Raw genomic sequence first — 19,079 nt, forward strand, 5'->3', positions numbered from 1 at the left:
TCGCAGGGCAACACACAAACAACTATGCACACACTCATTCATACACCTAAGGGCAATTTAGAGTTACCAATTAACCTAACAGGCATGTCTTTGGACTGTGGGAGGAAGCCGGAGTACCCGGTGAGAACCCACGCATGCACGGGGAGAACATGCAAACTCCATGCAGAAAGACCCCCGGCCGGGAATCGAACCCAGGACCTTCTTGCTGCAAGGCAACAGTGCCTGGTCATTGCATTGGAAACGGAGGGCTCTCCAGAAGTGTCCGCCAGGGGGAGCCATTTCCCCTCGCTTTAAACCGAAAACAGGTGTATCTAGGTGACGAATCGTGCAGAGCTCGGTTGTTTCCGCCGCGGTTCGGCTACGAGCCGTTGTGGATGTGGGAATGCGGTTACCATAGGGCTGTGGGCATTGCTGGACACGCCGCGGAGATGTGCGCAAGGAAACGAGGACCCACCGCGGCTGGCTGTTGTCCAATTTAGCGGGGCTGTGGATGGGAACTCGAGACGGAGAGGTGTCGCTGGGAACCGGGCAGCAGTGTCTGTATATCCCCCTTCCATTTTTCTGGGGATTTTCTACCTTTGTTGGGGGGGAAGAGGGAATGTGAGAGAAGCCAAGGATTCCCCGGCAGCACCATGGAGCCACGCACTGCAGACAACGTGAGTACTTGGAGGTAACAGACACCCGGAGAGCTCCCAGGGGAGTGCGCTGCCGAAGCGCTCAACTTTTTTTTTTTTTCCACGGGCTAACCTAATTATTTTTAAAAGCAACTCCCACCTCCGATATATTTTAAATATGCATATATCTCTACTTGTAGGGTGTCGCTGAGGCGTTTAGACTAATTGGACAATAATTGTGTGAAATGAGCCAAGAGTACAGCCATTAAGCACACCTGCTGACGGTCAGAGGCCGCGCCTGGCGACTCCTCAGCGGATTAATTTCTGAGGATTTTCTGCTGCCTTTTGTTGCTAAGGCGGTTGCTAATGACGACCAGCGAGTCCGAAGTCGTAAACAGACGAACTGACACTGAAAATCGGGGCAGATCCAAGTTGAGCTCCACAGTTTTATCTCACCCTGGTGGTGGTGGGTGTGTGCACGGTGAAATCCCGACTTTCTGACGGTGAGCACAAGGGCACGCAGCAGGTCAATAGTCAATGTGACATTGTTTGCAAATTGGTCTTAAATGTCACTGGAAAACATAGAGCTTCCTCACAATTTTTTTTTTTCCTCACTGTGCGTAGACGCGTTTCCTGGGATTGATTTAACTGCAGCCAAGTGGCCAGATTACTGTGGATTAGCAGGCATTTAAAATAGTCACGTTATCCCAGCAGTTCTTACAGACCCTGCTACAACAACATCTCTTTAGGCTGGCTACATTTAGGGGGGCTACATTTTGGTGCAAAAGGACCAGGTGGTAAAGTGTTCAATAAAATGTTTGGTCTGCATTTGTTTTCAGCACTTCTTGTTTGAGTACTTTGTGTTTTTTTTTTGTTGCCAATTTTCCTTTGCAAAATAGCTCAAACTTACTCAAATTGAATATAGAGCATCTATGAACATCGGTTTTCAAGGCTTGCCATAGTTTCTCAGTTGGATTTAAAGTGCTGCAAAAAGGTGTCCTGTATGTTTTTTTATTTTATGTGTCCCCACTCCAACACAGCTGAATTACTTCCTCAGCAGGTCATCAGGTTCTGCAGAGGCCTTGTAATGAACCATTGATTCAGGTGTGTGGAACCAGGGGGACAGCTAAAACATGCAGGACACCGGTTTTTGAGGACTGACTTTGGTCACCACTTTTTAGATCATCAAACAGTTTTGATCCAGACTGAGATAACCTGAGCAAATAGCAATTTTCAAATGATGATTTCAGTTATTAAGGGAAAAGGCTATCCAAACCACTCAGGCTATATCAGAGTCAGCTTTATTGTCAAGTTTGTACAGACAAACAAGGAATTTGGCTCCAGTACACTTTGCTCTTAATAATAAAAATATCTTTTTCTTTTTAATGCACACATATACACAATTGACTTTGCAATGGAATATAACATGAGATCTGTCTATATGTAGAGAAAGTAATTGTCCCCTTGCCACCATTAATAACAAGGACTGCCATTATAGGTTTCTAATAGGAGGCAGTGATTATTTGTTTACCATTGCTGTGGGGGAATTCTAACCCACCTTTTTTGTTGAATTGTTTTATTTTAGGAGAGTTTTTGAGCATAGACAGTCTTTATAAGGTCATGCCACGGTATCTCGATAGGATTTAAGTCTGGACTTGGACTAGACCACTCCAAACTCTTCAATTTGAAGCCATTTAAAGTAGACTCGCTGGTGTGCTTTGGATCATTATCCAGCTGCATAACCCAAGCTTAAGGTCACAAGCTTATGACTGGAAATTCTTCCTTTAGGATGTTCTGGTAGAGAGCAGAAATAATGTTTCTAGCATTTACTTCAAGTCGTCCAGATCCTAAAGCAGCAAAGCAACATCAGACCATCATACCACAATCACCATGTTTTTTGGTTTGATGTTTGTTTTTGAAATGTTGTTAACAGGATTCAGATCTTCTGCAAAGTTCCACATTTGTCTTGTGAGTCCACTGATTTTTTTTCCCCAAACATCTTGAGGATCATGAAGATGTTTTTAGATTTTTTTTGTTTTGGGTCAGCAGTTAGGTTTTAGTGTTGGAACTCTCCCAATTTTTCCATTTTTGCCCAGAATGATGAACACAGTCCTTAACTGAGGCACATGAGTCCTGCAGGGCTTTTCATGCACACTTGGAGTAAATTTGGTAGGGCAAGAACTCAAAGGAGAGTTCTCCACCATTTCATGTTTTTTTGTATTTCTTGGTGGCTCTCACTGTGGTTTGCAAGGACTGATAGATGTCACTGACTTTGTTTTATTTGTTTTTGAACTTCTTTAGATCAAGGCATAATGTGTTGCTTTCACCCTTTCTCGTGTCGTCAGCTGTGTCTGGTGAAGTTGAACTGGGGTTTTCAAAACGTGGTTTATCGTAGGTAATTCATGTTTATTAAAAATTAAATAAAATCATTATTTGAAAAGATAAGTTTGTGTTTTCTTTGTCTGATATGAAATTTGTTTGCTCTGAAAAATTCAAGGGCAACATAAACGAAATAACAGAAGATAGTAAAGGGGAAATTACTTTTTCACATTATAGTAAGTCTGGACATTGACAGTCTCATCCTCACACATGAATATGCATTGATTTAAACCATTTCATTGTAGCGATCAGGTTCATGTTTTCGGGTCCTTCCTGGAAGGTGAATTTCCACCATTCTCCCAAGTCTCTAATTGTTTTTCTTCCAGGACTGCCTTGTGTTCAGCTCCATCTATCTTCACATTAACTATGACCAGCTTCCTTGTCTCTGGTGAAGAAAAATATCTACACAGCATAATGCTGCCACCATTGTGTTTCACAGTGGGGATGTTCTATTCAGGTTGTTGTGTAGTTTTGGTTTTCTGCCACATAAAGCAGCTTTGCTGTGTCCTTGAAAAACCAACTGGGTCATTCTGTGCTGTTTTGTAGTCTAAAAGACAGTGACTGAAATATCAATAAAATAGTTAAGTTAAAATGATGAAATTGTTTGAAATTACAATGTACTAAGATATAAAGAGAGAGGCATATTGTGTTTAAAGTAGTATTCTGTTTGAGGTTTACTTGATGACAGCCTCTGAATTTACTGGAATAGCCTGCAAAGTATGAATGAAATAATGTCCTTATTTTCTGAATGATATTTCATACTTAATGTTTAGCTCGGCCAGAGGCTGCTCTTTGCCTGATTTATTTAGTATACCTACATCAAAAACAGTGTATTCAATCCACAACCTTGGAATTTAGATCATATGCTATAATTGTTAATGCAGTTAAATGTTAAATAAATGACTGGTGCATTAAAGTTCACACGTTTCAGGCAGCTGTCATGTCGCCTCTCTCTCTGTGCTGCTCCCTTGTTACAAATGTGTATCTATATATTTTTTAAAAGCTTGAAGGAGGACTTTTAAACAGCAATGCAATTTTTAAATTTGTATTTTTTGCAATGGTTGCAATAGTAAATCAGTGTGTGGGTCTATTGATTATGGTATTTCATTGTGTTTTACTCTCGGTCAGGATACTCAGAGTTGATTGAATATAGTGATAGCAGCTGGTTTGCAAGCTAAAACCCATGTTTTACTGAACTTAAGTTCATGGAGAAACTGTTTAATCACCTTTCTGGAATCTCTACCCCAAGTTCAAATGTGAGTTCAAACGGCAAGTATTTATACGATAATTTGTCCAGCGAGGATGAAGAAGTCGGAGGCAATGGTTAGTTGTGTTCGGTGAGCAGCATGGAAACATAACCGACTGGAACCCTGCCTAGGCCTTTAAAAGCACTCGGCAAGCAGTTTGCCTGGAATTCACTCCAGTCGTGAATAACAACTTGTAACAAAAAAATTCTATTTAAAGAAAAATTAAACTCTACAAGTCTTCAGGTACACGAACATCCTGCTCCAGTTCTGACCAGCATTATAACTCATTTGGATTCTGGTGTGCATCAGCACATTTCTCCCCAACAGCTGTGTCACCAATAATTTATATTAGAAATCCATGCAGTGGTGGTGTTAAATATGGTGGCAGTGAATGGAAGCAGCTGTAATGGTGCGTTCACACCGAATGCGGATACTGCGAATACTTCGCCTCATTTGTGTGCTTTTGCCCGCTTGACATTCCGCATGAACTCCGCGTTGCCATTTGGCAACAAGCGGCAACGCTTCGCCGCGTCATCAAATAGGAGGAGCTTCAATCTGCTGCTTGCTGGTTTCAACTGAACATAGCGCACATGGATTTCACGGATAATTACGACGTTTTTCCTGTGGAGAGCCGAAAATTGCCGCTGACGTCGACGTCCCTGGGTTCACCAGATTCTGCAGGGACGGGAACAGTTCGGAGAGTACCACCACTTACTCCATGAGCTGCGTCTGGATGACGGTCGGTTTCAGCGGTACTTCCGTCTATCCAGGACCCAGTTCGAAGATCTGCTGTCCCGCGTTGGGAGACGAATCGGCCTCCGGGACACCAACTACCAGCGCTGTATCCCCACTGTTGAACGCCTGTCCATCTGTCTTCAGATTTTAATGACTACATCTCCTAAATATAAGATATTTGTGCCTAAACATAACCAGGCCAGGTCCTTTCTGTACTTGTCTCGGTAAAAGCAATTAGTTGAGTCCTACAACTCTGGCTTGCCGCACACCGCCACTATGATCTGGTCCTCCATCTTCACTGACAACCGCTTCTTCTCCCATTTGGTCCTTCACCATACGTCACAGCCACATCCAGTCCCTGATTGGTTGATGTGACGCGAATTTAGGAAAAAGTTAAAATTTTTCAACTCGTCCATCGCTCTCACTCTGCTCCCGCTTCACTCGGTGCGCCTTCCGCACCGCGTCCTTCGTCTCCTTCGCACCGCCTCGCGCCGCTCTGCTCCTGAACCCGCCTCTACATAGGGATAACATGTAAATCGGCCGCTCCTATCGCAGAATCCACGTTTGGTGTGAACACACCATGAGTCTCCGTTTTCTACACGTAGTGTTTTACTCATGAGGATTAAACTACTCTTTCATAAAACATCTCAAGAATACCATCATTCACGCCAGTCATAGTATATGTGAAGTTACTTTTCTCACAACAATGTCATTTGGCACTTAAGTCACTTCAAGCTAATGCTACTTATGTTGCTGTCGTTCTATTGGGTCAGAAACTGAGAAACAAATCACTGCTTGATTTAATTATTGTGGGTAAACTTGAAGGAGGAAAGTTTGGAGAGGGCTCTTAATATCATAGTTAAGAACACAATCTGTGGAAATCAGCACATTTTGTGCTGAGAGATGCTTTATAAGTAAAAACTATGGTCTAAACAAAATCACCTTTCAAACCTCAGAAACTTTATGCAAACAGACACCTTGATGGTCTTGCTGCTGATTCTGGTAGAGCTGAAAATGAAGTAAAGGCTGAATTTGAAATATATATTTTTCATGCTTTCAGGAATTTTAGGTTTTCTGGCTATAAAATATATTTGAATTTTAACTCTTTAGTTTAACCCAGTAAGGCGATTATCAAAAAGTGATCCGGCATTGATTTACAGTTCAGTCAACTGTGAAATTAGCACAGCCTGATCATGATTTCCCTCTTAAAAACTAAAAGGGAATCAGAACTATGTGACTCAAGGGATCTGAAAAACACCTTAATGTTTAAATTTGCCTGTGGGATACTCTGATTTAACTGTGCCATATGCTTTGCATTTTTTTCCAGGGTGAAAGGTGACAGTGAGATGAAATGCAAATCATCTAAGTCGGAACCGTGACCTTTTTCCTACTGCACACAGAAGTTCTGATACTTGACGTCAAGGTAAATTGTTCATCTCACAAATACGTTTGTGTTATTTATCATCAGAATGGATACATTCTGCACAGTAGAGGGGTTATTTTTTGATAGTGTGCGATAACCCCTTACTTCCATTATCTCCTATTTGAAGGGTCTTCTTTTGTTTTTGTTTTTTGTCAGATTTGGAGTTTGTGAAGCCAACAACAAACGTCATTATGTTTTATGGTTCTTCCTCTGGGGCCAGCATGTCCCTGCCATCCAAGAGCCGCCTGAAACGCCAAAGCAGAACCTTCACACAGGTATGTAAACATCATTACACCCATATAATCCAATTTCTAGCTGGAAAACAACTTCTAGGTTAAATAAAAGTCACAACAAGTAATTACGACAAAGTAAATGAATAACGTAAAGCTACATCTGGTCTCATACAAAGATATTGTTTAAGTTTAATTTGTCGTTTTTCACTGTCCCCACAATTACAGGAAATTCAGATTTCTATAACTATTAATAATAACTTTAAATTTTTTATCACTAAACAAATTTCAGTTTATATTTAACAGAAGTATAGTGTCTCAAGATGCGGTGCAAATACTGATGTTAAGTGGACCCACCCAGTATGGGTTGCACAGTGGAACAGTAGGAAGGTCTCTTGTCTTACAGCAAGATCAAGACTTCGATTCCCGACCTTTCATTGTGAAGTTTGAGTGCTCTTCCTGTGCAAGCATTGGTTTTCTCCTGGTACTCCAACTTCCTCTCAGCATCCAAAAACATAAACATGATTAAATGCAATTATTGCTGAGGACTGTCAACCTTTGACCTCTGAAGACAGCACCCCCCCCCCCGCAACCCTGCAAGGATAGGCAGGTATAGACAAAGGATGGAGGATGGATGAATGTTGGATGATACCAAAGGTTTTATTTTTACAGTAGGATTTGTGGTATTTGAGGCTCCGAGTTGCACGTAATTAAGGATTTCTAGACAAAAAGGCTGTGACTAATTTTATAATGTTTTTTTAATGTCACTCTTATTGTTACAGGGCAACGTTATGTCTTTATGAAACAAGCAAAAAATAATAAAGACCTGTCTCAGAGCTTGAGTTATCCATCATTTTCCAGTTGATCATCTCATTAATTGTCATTTTGCTTAACAAAGTTCCTAAAGATTGTTTTTGAAACTGATTCTTTGCTAAGTTGTTTTTTTATGTATAGACAAAACTAGTTCAGCCAATGTGTTTAGAAGCATTTTTGTGACAGGATTCATAAAAAGAGTTGGGTAGTTCAAAAGTAGTGAGGTATTGGACTGAAAATAAGTGAAAAGGCAGCAAAGGTCTAAAGATAAACTGATGTACCTGCAGAAAGTCTGAAGAAATCAAGTTCAAGTTTAAATCAAGTTTTAATGATGTGCTTTGCAAGTAACATGCAGCGAACTGCACTGAATGCCCTGCTTCTATAGGTCCTGTACCGTACTCTGAGCTACAGAGACCGCGTCCCAGCAGACACTGGAACAAACACACGTGGGGACCGGCGCTCAACAACTGAACCCCCAGAGCGCCCGGCGGATGACCCGGCTGAGCTCTCCACACAGAGCTCGGCCCCCGGGGTGCTGAAGATCTTTGGAGATGAAATCTGCGCTGGTGCCAACTACAAGAGTGTCCTGGCCACGCCGCGCTCCAGCGCTCAGGAACTCGTGAAAGAGGCGCTGGAGCGTTACTCACTCAACAAGGATGCAGCCCGTTCCTATGTGCTGTGTGATGTGATCGGACGTTTGGAGGGGGGAGGCGGGTGGCGGACCGAGTGCCTGCGAGCACTTGGGGACAACGAGAAGCCTCTGTTGCTCCAGGAGCTGTGGAAGCCCCGAGAAGGACACGCTCGCAGGTTTGAGCTGCGCAGGAGAGCTGAGGTGGAGGAACTTAATGCCAAGGAGAAGGATACCATCACTGCTGGTAAGTAAACAAACACAGAGAGAGATAGCCAAACACAGAGCGGCTGGTCTAATTCGCATACTCCTTAACATGACAAACTCGGCAGAAAAGCACAGCTCATTAGCTCCTCTGTATTCACTGTGTGTGTGTGTGTGTGCCTGCGTGCGTGGGTGCGTGTGTGCATGAGTGTGAATGTGAACTGCGATGCAGAATGTAAGCATTCGTCACAGCTTCTATCTTGTAGAGAGGATCTTGTTCCTGTGTTTACCAGCATTTTGTAGAAAGGTGCTGTGAGGAGAATCTTTAATCAGAGATTCTCTTGGACATATCTAAACACACTCACATGCATACACCCAAGTAGAGCACTGAAAACCTACCAGCTGACAGAACTTTAAAGCCTTTCTAGAATAATGTGGGAAATTTAGTGTTTTCCTAACAGTCATGCTTCAGTACTCTGATATTTGTAATGCCCTTAACTCTGTGTGCAAATCTGCTCCTATTTTGGCAAATATATCCTTCTTTTATTTAAATAAATGAAAACAAACAGGCTTTTCCATCTGCAATCCAGCAATGTTACCAGGCATCCTATGTTTGCAAATATATGTCTCTTCAGTAACTGTGATTTGACTTGTATTTGTAATTGTTTTGCAGATTTCTTTTTTAAGTTTGCTTAATTTCGCACATGCTTACACTCACCTCTCTGCATCCTTTTGAAGGAATTCAAGAAACATAGTTCTGGTGGTTTTTCTGTGATAGAGGGCGAGTATTTTTAGCCTCAGTTACACATTGTGCTTTCCAGCAACACCGACATTTCTTATGAAGCATGCCAGGGTGCACCGGTTGCTATGTCAACTTCAGCGCCAGCCACAGAGTCGGTCTGCAGTCAGATTAACTGTTTCCTCCTTTTGTGTGTTGTCTGGGAAAGTTGGATAATTTTCAAGCTGCACATGATATAAAATCACCGAAAACAACTTTCACACCTAAAAACTCGTTGTCATTTTTAGTATACATATAGCTAAGTCCAAAATTATTCATACTCCCAGACAGATTTTGATTTAAAGATTTTTTTTTTTTTTTTTTTTTTCCATCAACATGTTTCTTCTGGTTGTAAGTTATATTATTATTTTGGAGTGACTGTGCCAGTCTTCCGACCTGAATATGAGAACAAATCTTTAGAGTTATGGCGATGGCAATGAGGCCTTCCAGTTTCAAAGATTTGAATCATCAAATTACCAGGGGAAGCATGTGAAAAGCTTTTATTAATGTAATGCAAATATTCATTTTTTTTTCATTGTCTCTTGAAAAGGATATAAATAATTTATAAACTAGCCATTTAAAAAAATGTAAATAAATACAGATTTAATCTTCTGAGGGATGTTTCTCATTTTCTATCTGAAATTTCTTGGTTCAATTAAATTTATTTAGAATCTAAGTCTGCTTGGGTTATGAATAATGTTGACCTAATTGTACAAATGTATGCTCAAGAATGACACTTTAGCTTCTGACATAAAATTCACATCCCAATCATGTCTTTCAGTTTCTTACAGAATTTTGCTCCACATGCTGATGAACACTTAATTTATGGTATCTGAATTAACAAAACTTCTGGTGCAAGAACATTTTTTGCAATCCTTTAAAAAAAGAGATTGCGATTTGTTATTTGAATTACTTGGAAATGTGTTTTTATCTGATTTTACTGTAATTTACAATAGCATTTCAATTGGATAGTTTGGTAAAGCTAATAATGCAGGAAATGTGCTCAAAGTTTAGAAGATGTAAATACTGTTAGACGTCTCCTACTACATTCAGTATTATATGATCTACATTAGTCTTGTGATTGTGCTGCACTTAAGTCACTCAGCAATAATGTTCAGGATGCTACAGTCTCTCATATCAATCTTTCTTGACAGCAACAGAGATTTTGTACCAACAGGAGTATCTGTAGGACAAACTTCAAAAGCTGCTCCAAAGCTGGTTAGCTAGGTAAAAGCTGCAGTAGGTAACTTTTGTAAAAACTTATTTTTTACATATTTGTTAAAAGTATCACTATGTCCTGACAGAAAAATATGAGACAGATTATCTGTGAAAAAATCAAGCTCCCCCGACTCCTCCCAGTGGTCTTACTGCCATTTGCAGAAATACACCACTCCCGGTCAGAAACAACCAATCAGAGCGAGGAGGAATGTCTTAGCAGTATCAAGTTGGTGTGGACAGGCATTAGTCAATGTAAAGCATTTCGTTGATGTTTCGTCCCTACCAGTGAATTTGCCATAGCTGTTTGTCCGCTATCATCGGTGACCCTGTTTGCTAGCCTGAATGTTCACGGCAGGCTCTGCTGTGGAGGGAGGGCTGTAGCACAGCAGGGAGAAAGGGGGAGGGACCATTAAAGTGTGCTTGTTCAAATCTTAGGCTTAGTTCACAGTTTTCTCAGAACTCCCTACTGCAGCCTTAAGAACGCTTCTGTAATGTTCATTGAAGCAGCTAAAATGTGCATGGTTTTCATTTGTTTGTAAAGGAGTATCTGACCCAACACGTTCAGCCACAGTTTTCTTAACCTCTTTCCTGCTGAGGATGTTTTCTTGTGGAGCAATTTGCTGAGGTGCTAGTTTAACACTAGCAAGTTTCGTCTATGTTTTAATGTGACTCATTGATAATTCGGCAGCAGGTAAAATTATATTTTAATGCAGTTCCAGTTGATTGATGTAAACAAAACTTGCAAAGAAAGTTATTCTTCTACTTCATAGATGTAGTTGTTTTCTTTGAACATTGTAACATGCATCGATTAGTGTTTTTTTAGAGCTGTCTAAGGTCACGTGACATAGAGAGGAAACTGAAGTAGTCAGTGCAACCTGCGTTTCAGTGTGAAAAGTGAGAATTGTAAATAAGCCAAACAATCTACTTGACTCCCCCTAGTGGTCTGGTCCACTTTGTTTGTGGAGTGAGTTTCCCGTTTTTTCTTTTTTGTTTTTAACTTGCTGTTGTTTTTGCCTTTTGCTGTTTTCATATTTGCAGCGTTTTTCCTTAAGCCTCTCTCTATTTTCTATAATTGCAACATTTTTCTTTTGCAGAGTTTTTCAGTTGCATTGTTTTTTCTTGTGTTTGTTTATTTTGGAGCTTGCATCATTCATGAATTATGGAATTTGCATCATGTATTTGCAGCACGTTTTCACCGTTTGCTGCTCATTTGCACCTGACAGCCACTATCATTGCCACATTATAATTAAGGCACAGTTTCTCAAATAACCTAATAAGTTTGAAAACGGATTGGTCATTTATATAATCATTTGACAAAAGTGAGGTGGAAGTTAAGTGGACATTTTGCAGCTCATTTCTTTGCAAAGTACTGTAATGCAGATATTTACACAACTTTAAAGGAGTGAGAACGTTTTCTTTCATCTGTTTTGAAAAACAAAATAAATATATCAGAATGTAGATCTATAACCCAATCCCACTTTGCTTAATCAGCTTTACACAACATTTCCTCCAACATGTTATTTGAACAGATCCTTTGGTGATCTTTGAAAAACTGAGCTCAGCAAAAGTTATTTCTGAGGGCAGAGGTCTCTATGTGGTCTTCCATTAATCGAGCTATTGTGCGCACAGTTTGTTTTTTCTCCAGCTGCTGCGTGTCTTGTTTGAAAATAGCATCTGTGCAATGTTTCAGTTAGGTTTTAAACAATTTCCTACTTCTGAATCAGCTGTTTTAGGAGTTTTTTTAATGACCTTCTTTTAAGTGCTGATTCGGGGAACTCTGCTGCTCTGGTGCTTTTAGACCTGACTGCTGCCTTCAGTGCTGTGGATCACACCATCCTCATTTCTTTCCATATAAGCAGTAAAGGCAGCGTTATATAGTGTCTAACCTAACGTGGCAGATTCTGTCTACAGAAGCACACATTTTTTAGAGCTTTGCTTATTTTGAAGATGAGAAATTAAAATATTTCCAGATTTTGCAACAATTGGAGTGCAGTTTTTTTTTAAATCTTTGACCTTGGATAGAAATCTCTTATATTCATTAAGTGTACCTTCTACAAGTGTTGCCTCTATTTGCATAAAGTGTTTGCATTTCTCTCCATAGCTTCTGTGTATCTTTTAGTTTTTTCTTTTTGTCTCTTGGTATTAAGTAAAGCTCATACAGGGTTGTCCCAGTGCTGCTGTGTGCTTAGTCCCAGTTCTTTCTGTTTCCACGGACGAATGCATTAACCGCAGCCCAGTAAAACTCGTGGTATCTCAGCACCGGCTCTTTACTGGGTCAAATAAAACAACAATTAGTTTCAATAATTTGAGATCTTTAAAATGTGGAATAAATTGATATTAACATTTTCAGCGCTCACAATTTAACTCAATGTTGATTTATGTTACTTTTGAAAAATATTTATAGAAAGTTTTTCACTCATTATTTCTTTGATACTTTTTTATTTACCTATAATTAGTAATCTGCGTTATACTATCAATATAAAAGTATTTTCCAAATCAATTTATTGCACTTTTAAAAACAACCACATTTATAGATTTTATTTTCCACTACTATTTTTCAAATTTTTTGTAATGTTATCCCAGTAGAACATTGTTGTGGTTTTGTTTTCTGGGTGAAAATGAAAGGTTTTAGATGGTATAATGGATTCAGTAATTGTTAGTATTTTGTTGGATTCATTCAATAAAATGTGTCCTATGATCAGTTTTATCATGTAAAAGCATTCTTTGTTGTTCTTAGGTGAGTCTGTTGGGTTAAGGGGTGGTAATGTAACATGTTTTTATTTTTTAAATGCTGCAAAAGAGACTAGTAAAATTTTATAAAATTTGCACAGCAAAGACTGCTTTCTGTGATAAACCTCTGTTCAGTTATCACATTTTGGTGTGTTTTTAATTTCACACTAACCTTTTCTCTGCTATGTTTTAGTATTTAGAAAACTCACCCAAATTGGACTTGCTTTCTCGTTACGTTAACAGTTTTTGTCTTTTGTTTCCTTCTTCTCTGGTGTATGTGTGAGCGTGCATGTTCACGTGTGAATTGTGTCTGTTCTCACATACACTTTAACAAATGAGATCACAGTTTGAAGGTACTGTAGGATTTTTTTACTGCCAGCCTGAACTATGCAGTGATTATTCTGTGAAGGTTATTTTGTGCCAATATGACGCTCATACAGGGGCTGTTGGTAAACTGAATGTTCACCTTTCAACTTTACTTGTGTCACTTTGATGGTGTCGATATGCATGCTGTCACTGTGCATTAATGGCAGCCATTTCCAACCTGGTGAACTCAGAGGGGCCCTGGGCTTTAATGAGCACATTAATACACTAAGATGATCAACAAAACGAATAACTACCAGTGGAATTTGAATCCCACCATATGGGGCTTTTCCACATGTATCTGCCTATTATGAGTGATAAATTAGATAAATACATTATATTAACTGTTTCTATTCTGTCTATTATGTTTGTTTTTTTAGCAGGGTTTGATTTATGTAGATTTCTGTCATTTTACGCACCTGTTGCTGGAACTGCAGCTGAGTTTTCAGTTCGAGATGCTTTTTAATGGCAGAAATCTCCTTCTGTCTGACTGTTGGCTTGAATTCTGCTTTATTCTCCAAATAGACCTCACCATGCCCTCTCTTTGCAGATACATAAGATATCGACTGCTAATCTATTCAACACAACCCCTACTTTAGAACAAATCAACCATTCAGTTGTGGTGAGTGACAAAAATGTGTTTTCAAAGCCTGCAGAGTATGTTTTTTGGATGATTATCCAGAGCAAATGTTGTTCACAGAAGATCGGGTGTGCAACAGCTGACACAGGTAGGATGAGGGCAGATCAATGAGATTTCATATACATGAACATGAACCAGTGAATTTTGTGCCGAGTGCGTAGTGATGGCCAGTTAAGAGAGGGATATAAAGAGCAGCGTTGTGTTCTGAGGGGAACTTTTGTTTCAAACCGGGTGGTAGAGGACATCAAGGTTTTGGAGTAAGCTCTTTCCTGCTGTTTTGTAAATGACATTGCCATAATCTAGCAAGTGGAGGTGGTCATTTAAAAAAATAGTATTAGTTAACCAGAGAGCATGTTAAAGCAGCAAATTCTACAGAGATTCTACAATTTTTGATTTAACATTACCTGTTTTCTGAAAAGGAGTGTTGTCTTGACAGATCCCTAATATTTAAACTGGTGTTGTGGGGTCCCATCAAAGGTTGAGACACTTGGGGTTTTTGACGGCACAAAGCCTATCTTACCAAAGCCCATGACTTTGGTCTTGGAGGTGTCTTCAATGTATATGCAATCTAGAAATCCTGTTGGAGTCTACTGCAACAAAGTTGAAGTTGTTCATCTATTTCTGGGGAGGGACAAGTGGAGTGGAGAACTGTGCATCATCATCAGCATAAAGATAAACAATTGACTCCATTATAAAATTTGCTCTATAAATGTTAATCAAAAAAGGTGGTACTAAGGATTGATCCCTGTGGAACACCATTGCTAACATGGAGGGGCTGAGAAAGAATTGGCTTTAATTTCACACACTTGACTCGTTCTGTAAGATAGTTGAAGAACCAGTAAAGACATTTACAAGAAACTTCAGTACAGCCAACTCTGTCAATAAGACAAGTGATTTATCGAAGGACTTGGCTAAATCAATAAAAAAATGCAGCACAATACAACTTAGAGTTTCATTTATACCAAACTTAGAGTTTCATATGTACCAAAGTTGATTTCTGGACATGAGAAATTTTGACGGTGTATAGGGACAAGTTAGAAATATCTGTGATGAGAGCCTAAGTTGTGAAGACGGCAATTCTGAAAAAGAAAGGATCCAGAACCTCGGACCCTGTAGCTTTTAAATAAACACATTCATGTAGATTTGGCACAAATTAACTTTATTTATTACCATGTTTTGTTTTTACTAGTACAGATTTGGCTGATATGTTAAGAAGGAAAATCCTGTCACACCTTAAACTGTGTATCTCTCCTTAGTAATTGCTTATATGTCTAACCTCACAGTGCATGTACATCTCGTGGCGTGTGCTGTGTGAAAGGTTTGCGTGATTGGGGGTAAATTCTGTTCTTGGTGTGGGGTTGTTTTCTCAGCCCCCCCACTTCCCTCCTAACCCCTCCCACCCTGCTGTAGGGCCCAGAACCCCTCAGTTCTTGGCGGCTCTAATGGGTCGGTCTGGGCTGGGCAAACACAGGAGCTCCCCCCTGCGGTCTGGTCGGGTGGTACAGTCCAGCTCTAAAGGTGGGGACTGGCCTCAGGTAGGGTGGCTGTCAGTCATTTCCATGAAGACCACCTCTACCTGCGTTGTCACCCCCCATACGTCAGTGTTGTAGAGTGTGCGAGGACGTGTGTGTGTGTGTGTGTGTGTGTGTGTGTGTGTGTGTGTGTGTGTGTTTGTGTGTGTGTGTGTGTGAGACATTGCATGGCCTCAGATTCGCTATATTCGATTCACAGGGAGCTGTTCACCTTGACATTTCTCATCGTTGTCAGCCTCGGGTGCTGCTTCATCTTTTACCATTTATTCACCCAATCCTGGACTTGTGTTTATTTCATACTTGGTTCACACATAAATGCTATGTTACATGTGCCACAAGTCCCTGCAAAATTAATTTAGATCGACTCAATTTACCCATGTGTTCAGTGTCCATGTTAACAAAAAATATGCCAAGTAAGTTCTTTGCCCTTTCCATCCTTTTGTCTCCCTTTCACTCTTTGTTATTCTCTGCCTGTTCTGCCTCCTTGTTCTCATGCTTGTTATTCCTCTTTGCCTCCTCATAGATATTAATGCCCAGGCCCGTAAGCTCCAGAGGAACAGGGCAAAGGGGACGCTGACCCTGCCCCGCTCCAGCAATTCATCCTTCTGCCGCAGCCTCAGTGAAACAAGCCTTAATCAGGTGGGGCCTTCATGCTCACGCCCAATTTTGGATGATGGATTGTTATTCGCCAAACTGTTTTTTAAAGCTGCAATACATCTTAATGCGTTCATGTTTCTGTGTGCATGTCTCTCTGCGTGTGCAGCTTGGAGTGGGAGAGGAGCCCAAGCGATATTACTCCACCTTGCCAGGACCGTTGAGGGGCCGAGAACGTGACGGACCCTCCAGCAACCGGAGGAAAGAAGAGGGAAGTCAAGGAGGTGGGGGAGGAGGGGTGAGGCACTCTCTGTACCAGTCCCCCCATCTTCTTCTGCTGCAGGGATTCAATCGGCAGGTGAGGACAACGGGAACATCTGGAATACCTTAAAAATGTCTTACGTCTTTTTCCCTTTATTTTTTTTTTACATTATAACCACAAACCTGGTTGTATTTTATGGGGATATCGGGAACACTACCATAGTCCATGATTGTGAAATGGAGGAAAATAAAACTCCCTTTTATTGTTTTTTTTTTTTTTTTTACATATAACAAACAGGAAGGTTTGGCAGGCATTTATATTAAGCCCTCTTAAATCAACATTTAGCCCAACCACATTTAGCTGGTATTTCATCTGTCAGTCTTGTGAGGAATCAGCTTTGCACATCTAGTGACTGAGAAGTTTCTCATTCTTCTTTGCAGAGTTGGTCAAGCTCAGTTAGATTGGTTGGGAAACATCTGTGAACATCAATTTTCAAATCTTTACATTGATTTTGAGTTTGATTAGACCGTTCTAATACATGAATATGCTTTGATCTAAACCATTTCATTGTAGCTCTGGCTTTATGTTTAAGGTCGCTGTCCTGCTGGAAAATGAACATTCGCCTACCTCTTAAGTCTTTTGTAGCCTCTAACAGGTTTTCTTCCAGGATTATTCAGTATTTAGTTCCATTCTTCTTACCATCAACTCAGAACCATCCTTCCAGTATGATGTTACCACCACCATGTTTCAATGTTTGAATGCTGTGTTCAGGGTGATGTGCACTGTTGTCTTTCCGCCACACAAAGTGTTTTGTATTTAGATCAAAAAGTTCAAATTCAATCTGATTTGACCACCTTTTCCCACATGTTTGCGGTGTCCCCTACATAGTTAATGGCAAACAACAGACCACCAGAGCTTTTTTTGGCAATGGCTTTCTTCTTGCCCCCTTCACTTAAGGGCCTGATTGGTGGAGGGCATGAGTAATAGTTATCCTGTCAACAGATTCTCCCACCAGAGCTGCGAGTCTCTGCAGCTCCTACAGATATCCTGTGGGCTTATTGGCCACCGCTCTGATTAATTCTCTCTTGTTAGGTTTGAAGTTGTGCCATACTCTTAACATTTGTGGATGATGGACTCAACGGGGCTCTAAGTGATATGTTTAAAGCTTCAAATATTGTTTTATAACCTAACCCATCAATAAACCTCTCTACAACACATTTCCCCTGATCTGTCCAATGTGTTCTCTGATTTTGATGATGCTGTTTGTTCAATAATCTTCTCTAACAAACCTAAATACAACTGAAAACCACTCTTTTTGTTTTTTTTTGTTTTTTTTCCAGATATTTATTGGTGAAACATTTTATAATTTTACTTCCACTTCACAGTTATGTGTGATACATTGAGGTTTGCATTTGTAATGTTACAAACATTTTAAAGTTCAAGGGATAAGAGTTTTTTTTCAGGGCTAAATGCATGCATCAGAAACTTTGACACTGATTTTAATGGGTTTTGCAGGACTGCCTGGTTTACCTTCTAAACAGGGAGCAGCACACAGTCGGTCAGGAGACCCCATCAGCTCGCCCCAACATCTGCCTCTTCTCTCCTGACATCCTTCCCCTCCACTGCCGCTTGCGCCGAGTCCCCGCACCCCGTCGTCATATCAACAGTAACAACAAGGGAGATGATTTGGCAGAGAGTCAGCGTTTCTGCGTTGCAGTTGAGCCTGTGCTCACTGCCACTGTTCTGGTGAACTTTTCCCGCTGCGAGCGCACGACAACGTTGCGACATGGTGACCTTCTCTCCTTTGGAGCGCATTACATCTTCCTGTACAAGGACCCCACAGGCGCCAAGCCCCTGCCTGCTCAAACCCTGGCTCGACTACGTACGCTGGGGCAGCTATACGACTCGGGGGTGGAGGAGGGAGAGGATGGGACTCAGACTTGTAAAATGTGCGGCTCTGTGCTGAAGGACAAAGCTGCACAGGTGCTGAGTGTCCCGGCAGTTAGACGCAGCTTCAAACCACACCTGGTGAAACCTCGCGGTGTGGGGATGGCATCGGGGGGCCCGCTGCCTTTGCATGTAGGTGAAACAGCGGGACGAGCAGGAGGTCAAAAAAGAAAGCTGCAACTGGAGTTTGATCAAACTCATGAAGACCAACTGTTGAACAGAATTATCTCTCTAATTGAACCTGGAGGTCAGTGCCTTTATTACTTCATTTATAACAATAATAATTATTATTATTTATATAATTATAATGATCAATTGATTGTATGATTTTAATTATTGTATTTATTGTTAATTAACATGTTTTAAATAATGTAGGGATATGATCTGAGAAAATACCATGTTTTTATATTTTCTTTTAGTTCTGCTCATTGAACAAATTTTCGAACAGTTTTATAAAACAATTCAAACAATACTGGTACCATGATGTTGAAGAGGTTCCTTTCTCATTTCTTTGTTAAAGTGGTCCTAAGCCAACAGTTCTCTGGGCCTTTTGGATACATTTGAACAATTTTTTTAGGCCTTGTTCTTAAGAACGTATTCCTGTTTTTTGTACTTGAAAAATGTTATAGAAATTCTCTTGTTTCTCAGGCCACTTAGACAGTTACACCTACAATTAATTATTGTTATATAATTTTCCTTGTTTCTGCAAGGCAATGATCTCTTCTCTTTGAACTTTTTGGAT

General features: G+C 40.4%; 1 protein-coding gene across 5 annotated transcripts in view; it reads left to right on the plus strand.

The window, feature by feature from the left end:
• The first annotated feature begins 298 nt into the window (after nucleotides 1–298).
• radil (Ras association and DIL domains) overlaps nucleotides 299–19,079 on the plus strand; it is a 55,535-nt gene continuing 36,754 nt past the window's right edge. The window contains exons 1-8 of one of the 5 annotated variants that reach the window (XM_047366749.1): nucleotides 299–656; nucleotides 6,303–6,398; nucleotides 6,555–6,673; nucleotides 7,827–8,316; nucleotides 15,413–15,520; nucleotides 16,058–16,173; nucleotides 16,298–16,486; nucleotides 17,906–18,584. In XM_047366749.1, the coding sequence (XP_047222705.1) occupies nucleotides 6,590–6,673; nucleotides 7,827–8,316; nucleotides 15,413–15,520; nucleotides 16,058–16,173; nucleotides 16,298–16,486; nucleotides 17,906–18,584 (1,666 nt within the window). In that variant the 5' untranslated portion in view covers nucleotides 299–656; nucleotides 6,303–6,398; nucleotides 6,555–6,589. Of the gene's footprint in view, nucleotides 671–6,302; nucleotides 6,399–6,554; nucleotides 6,674–7,826; nucleotides 8,317–15,412; nucleotides 15,521–16,057; nucleotides 16,174–16,297; nucleotides 16,487–17,905; nucleotides 18,585–19,079 lie in introns of all 5 variants that reach the window. The other 4 variants (XM_047366748.1, XM_047366747.1, XM_047366746.1 and 1 more) reach the window with 4 other exon arrangements.

This window comes from Girardinichthys multiradiatus, chromosome 5 (assembly GCF_021462225.1).
Source record: "Girardinichthys multiradiatus isolate DD_20200921_A chromosome 5, DD_fGirMul_XY1, whole genome shotgun sequence".
Lineage (NCBI taxonomy): Eukaryota > Metazoa > Chordata > Actinopteri > Cyprinodontiformes > Goodeidae > Girardinichthys > Girardinichthys multiradiatus.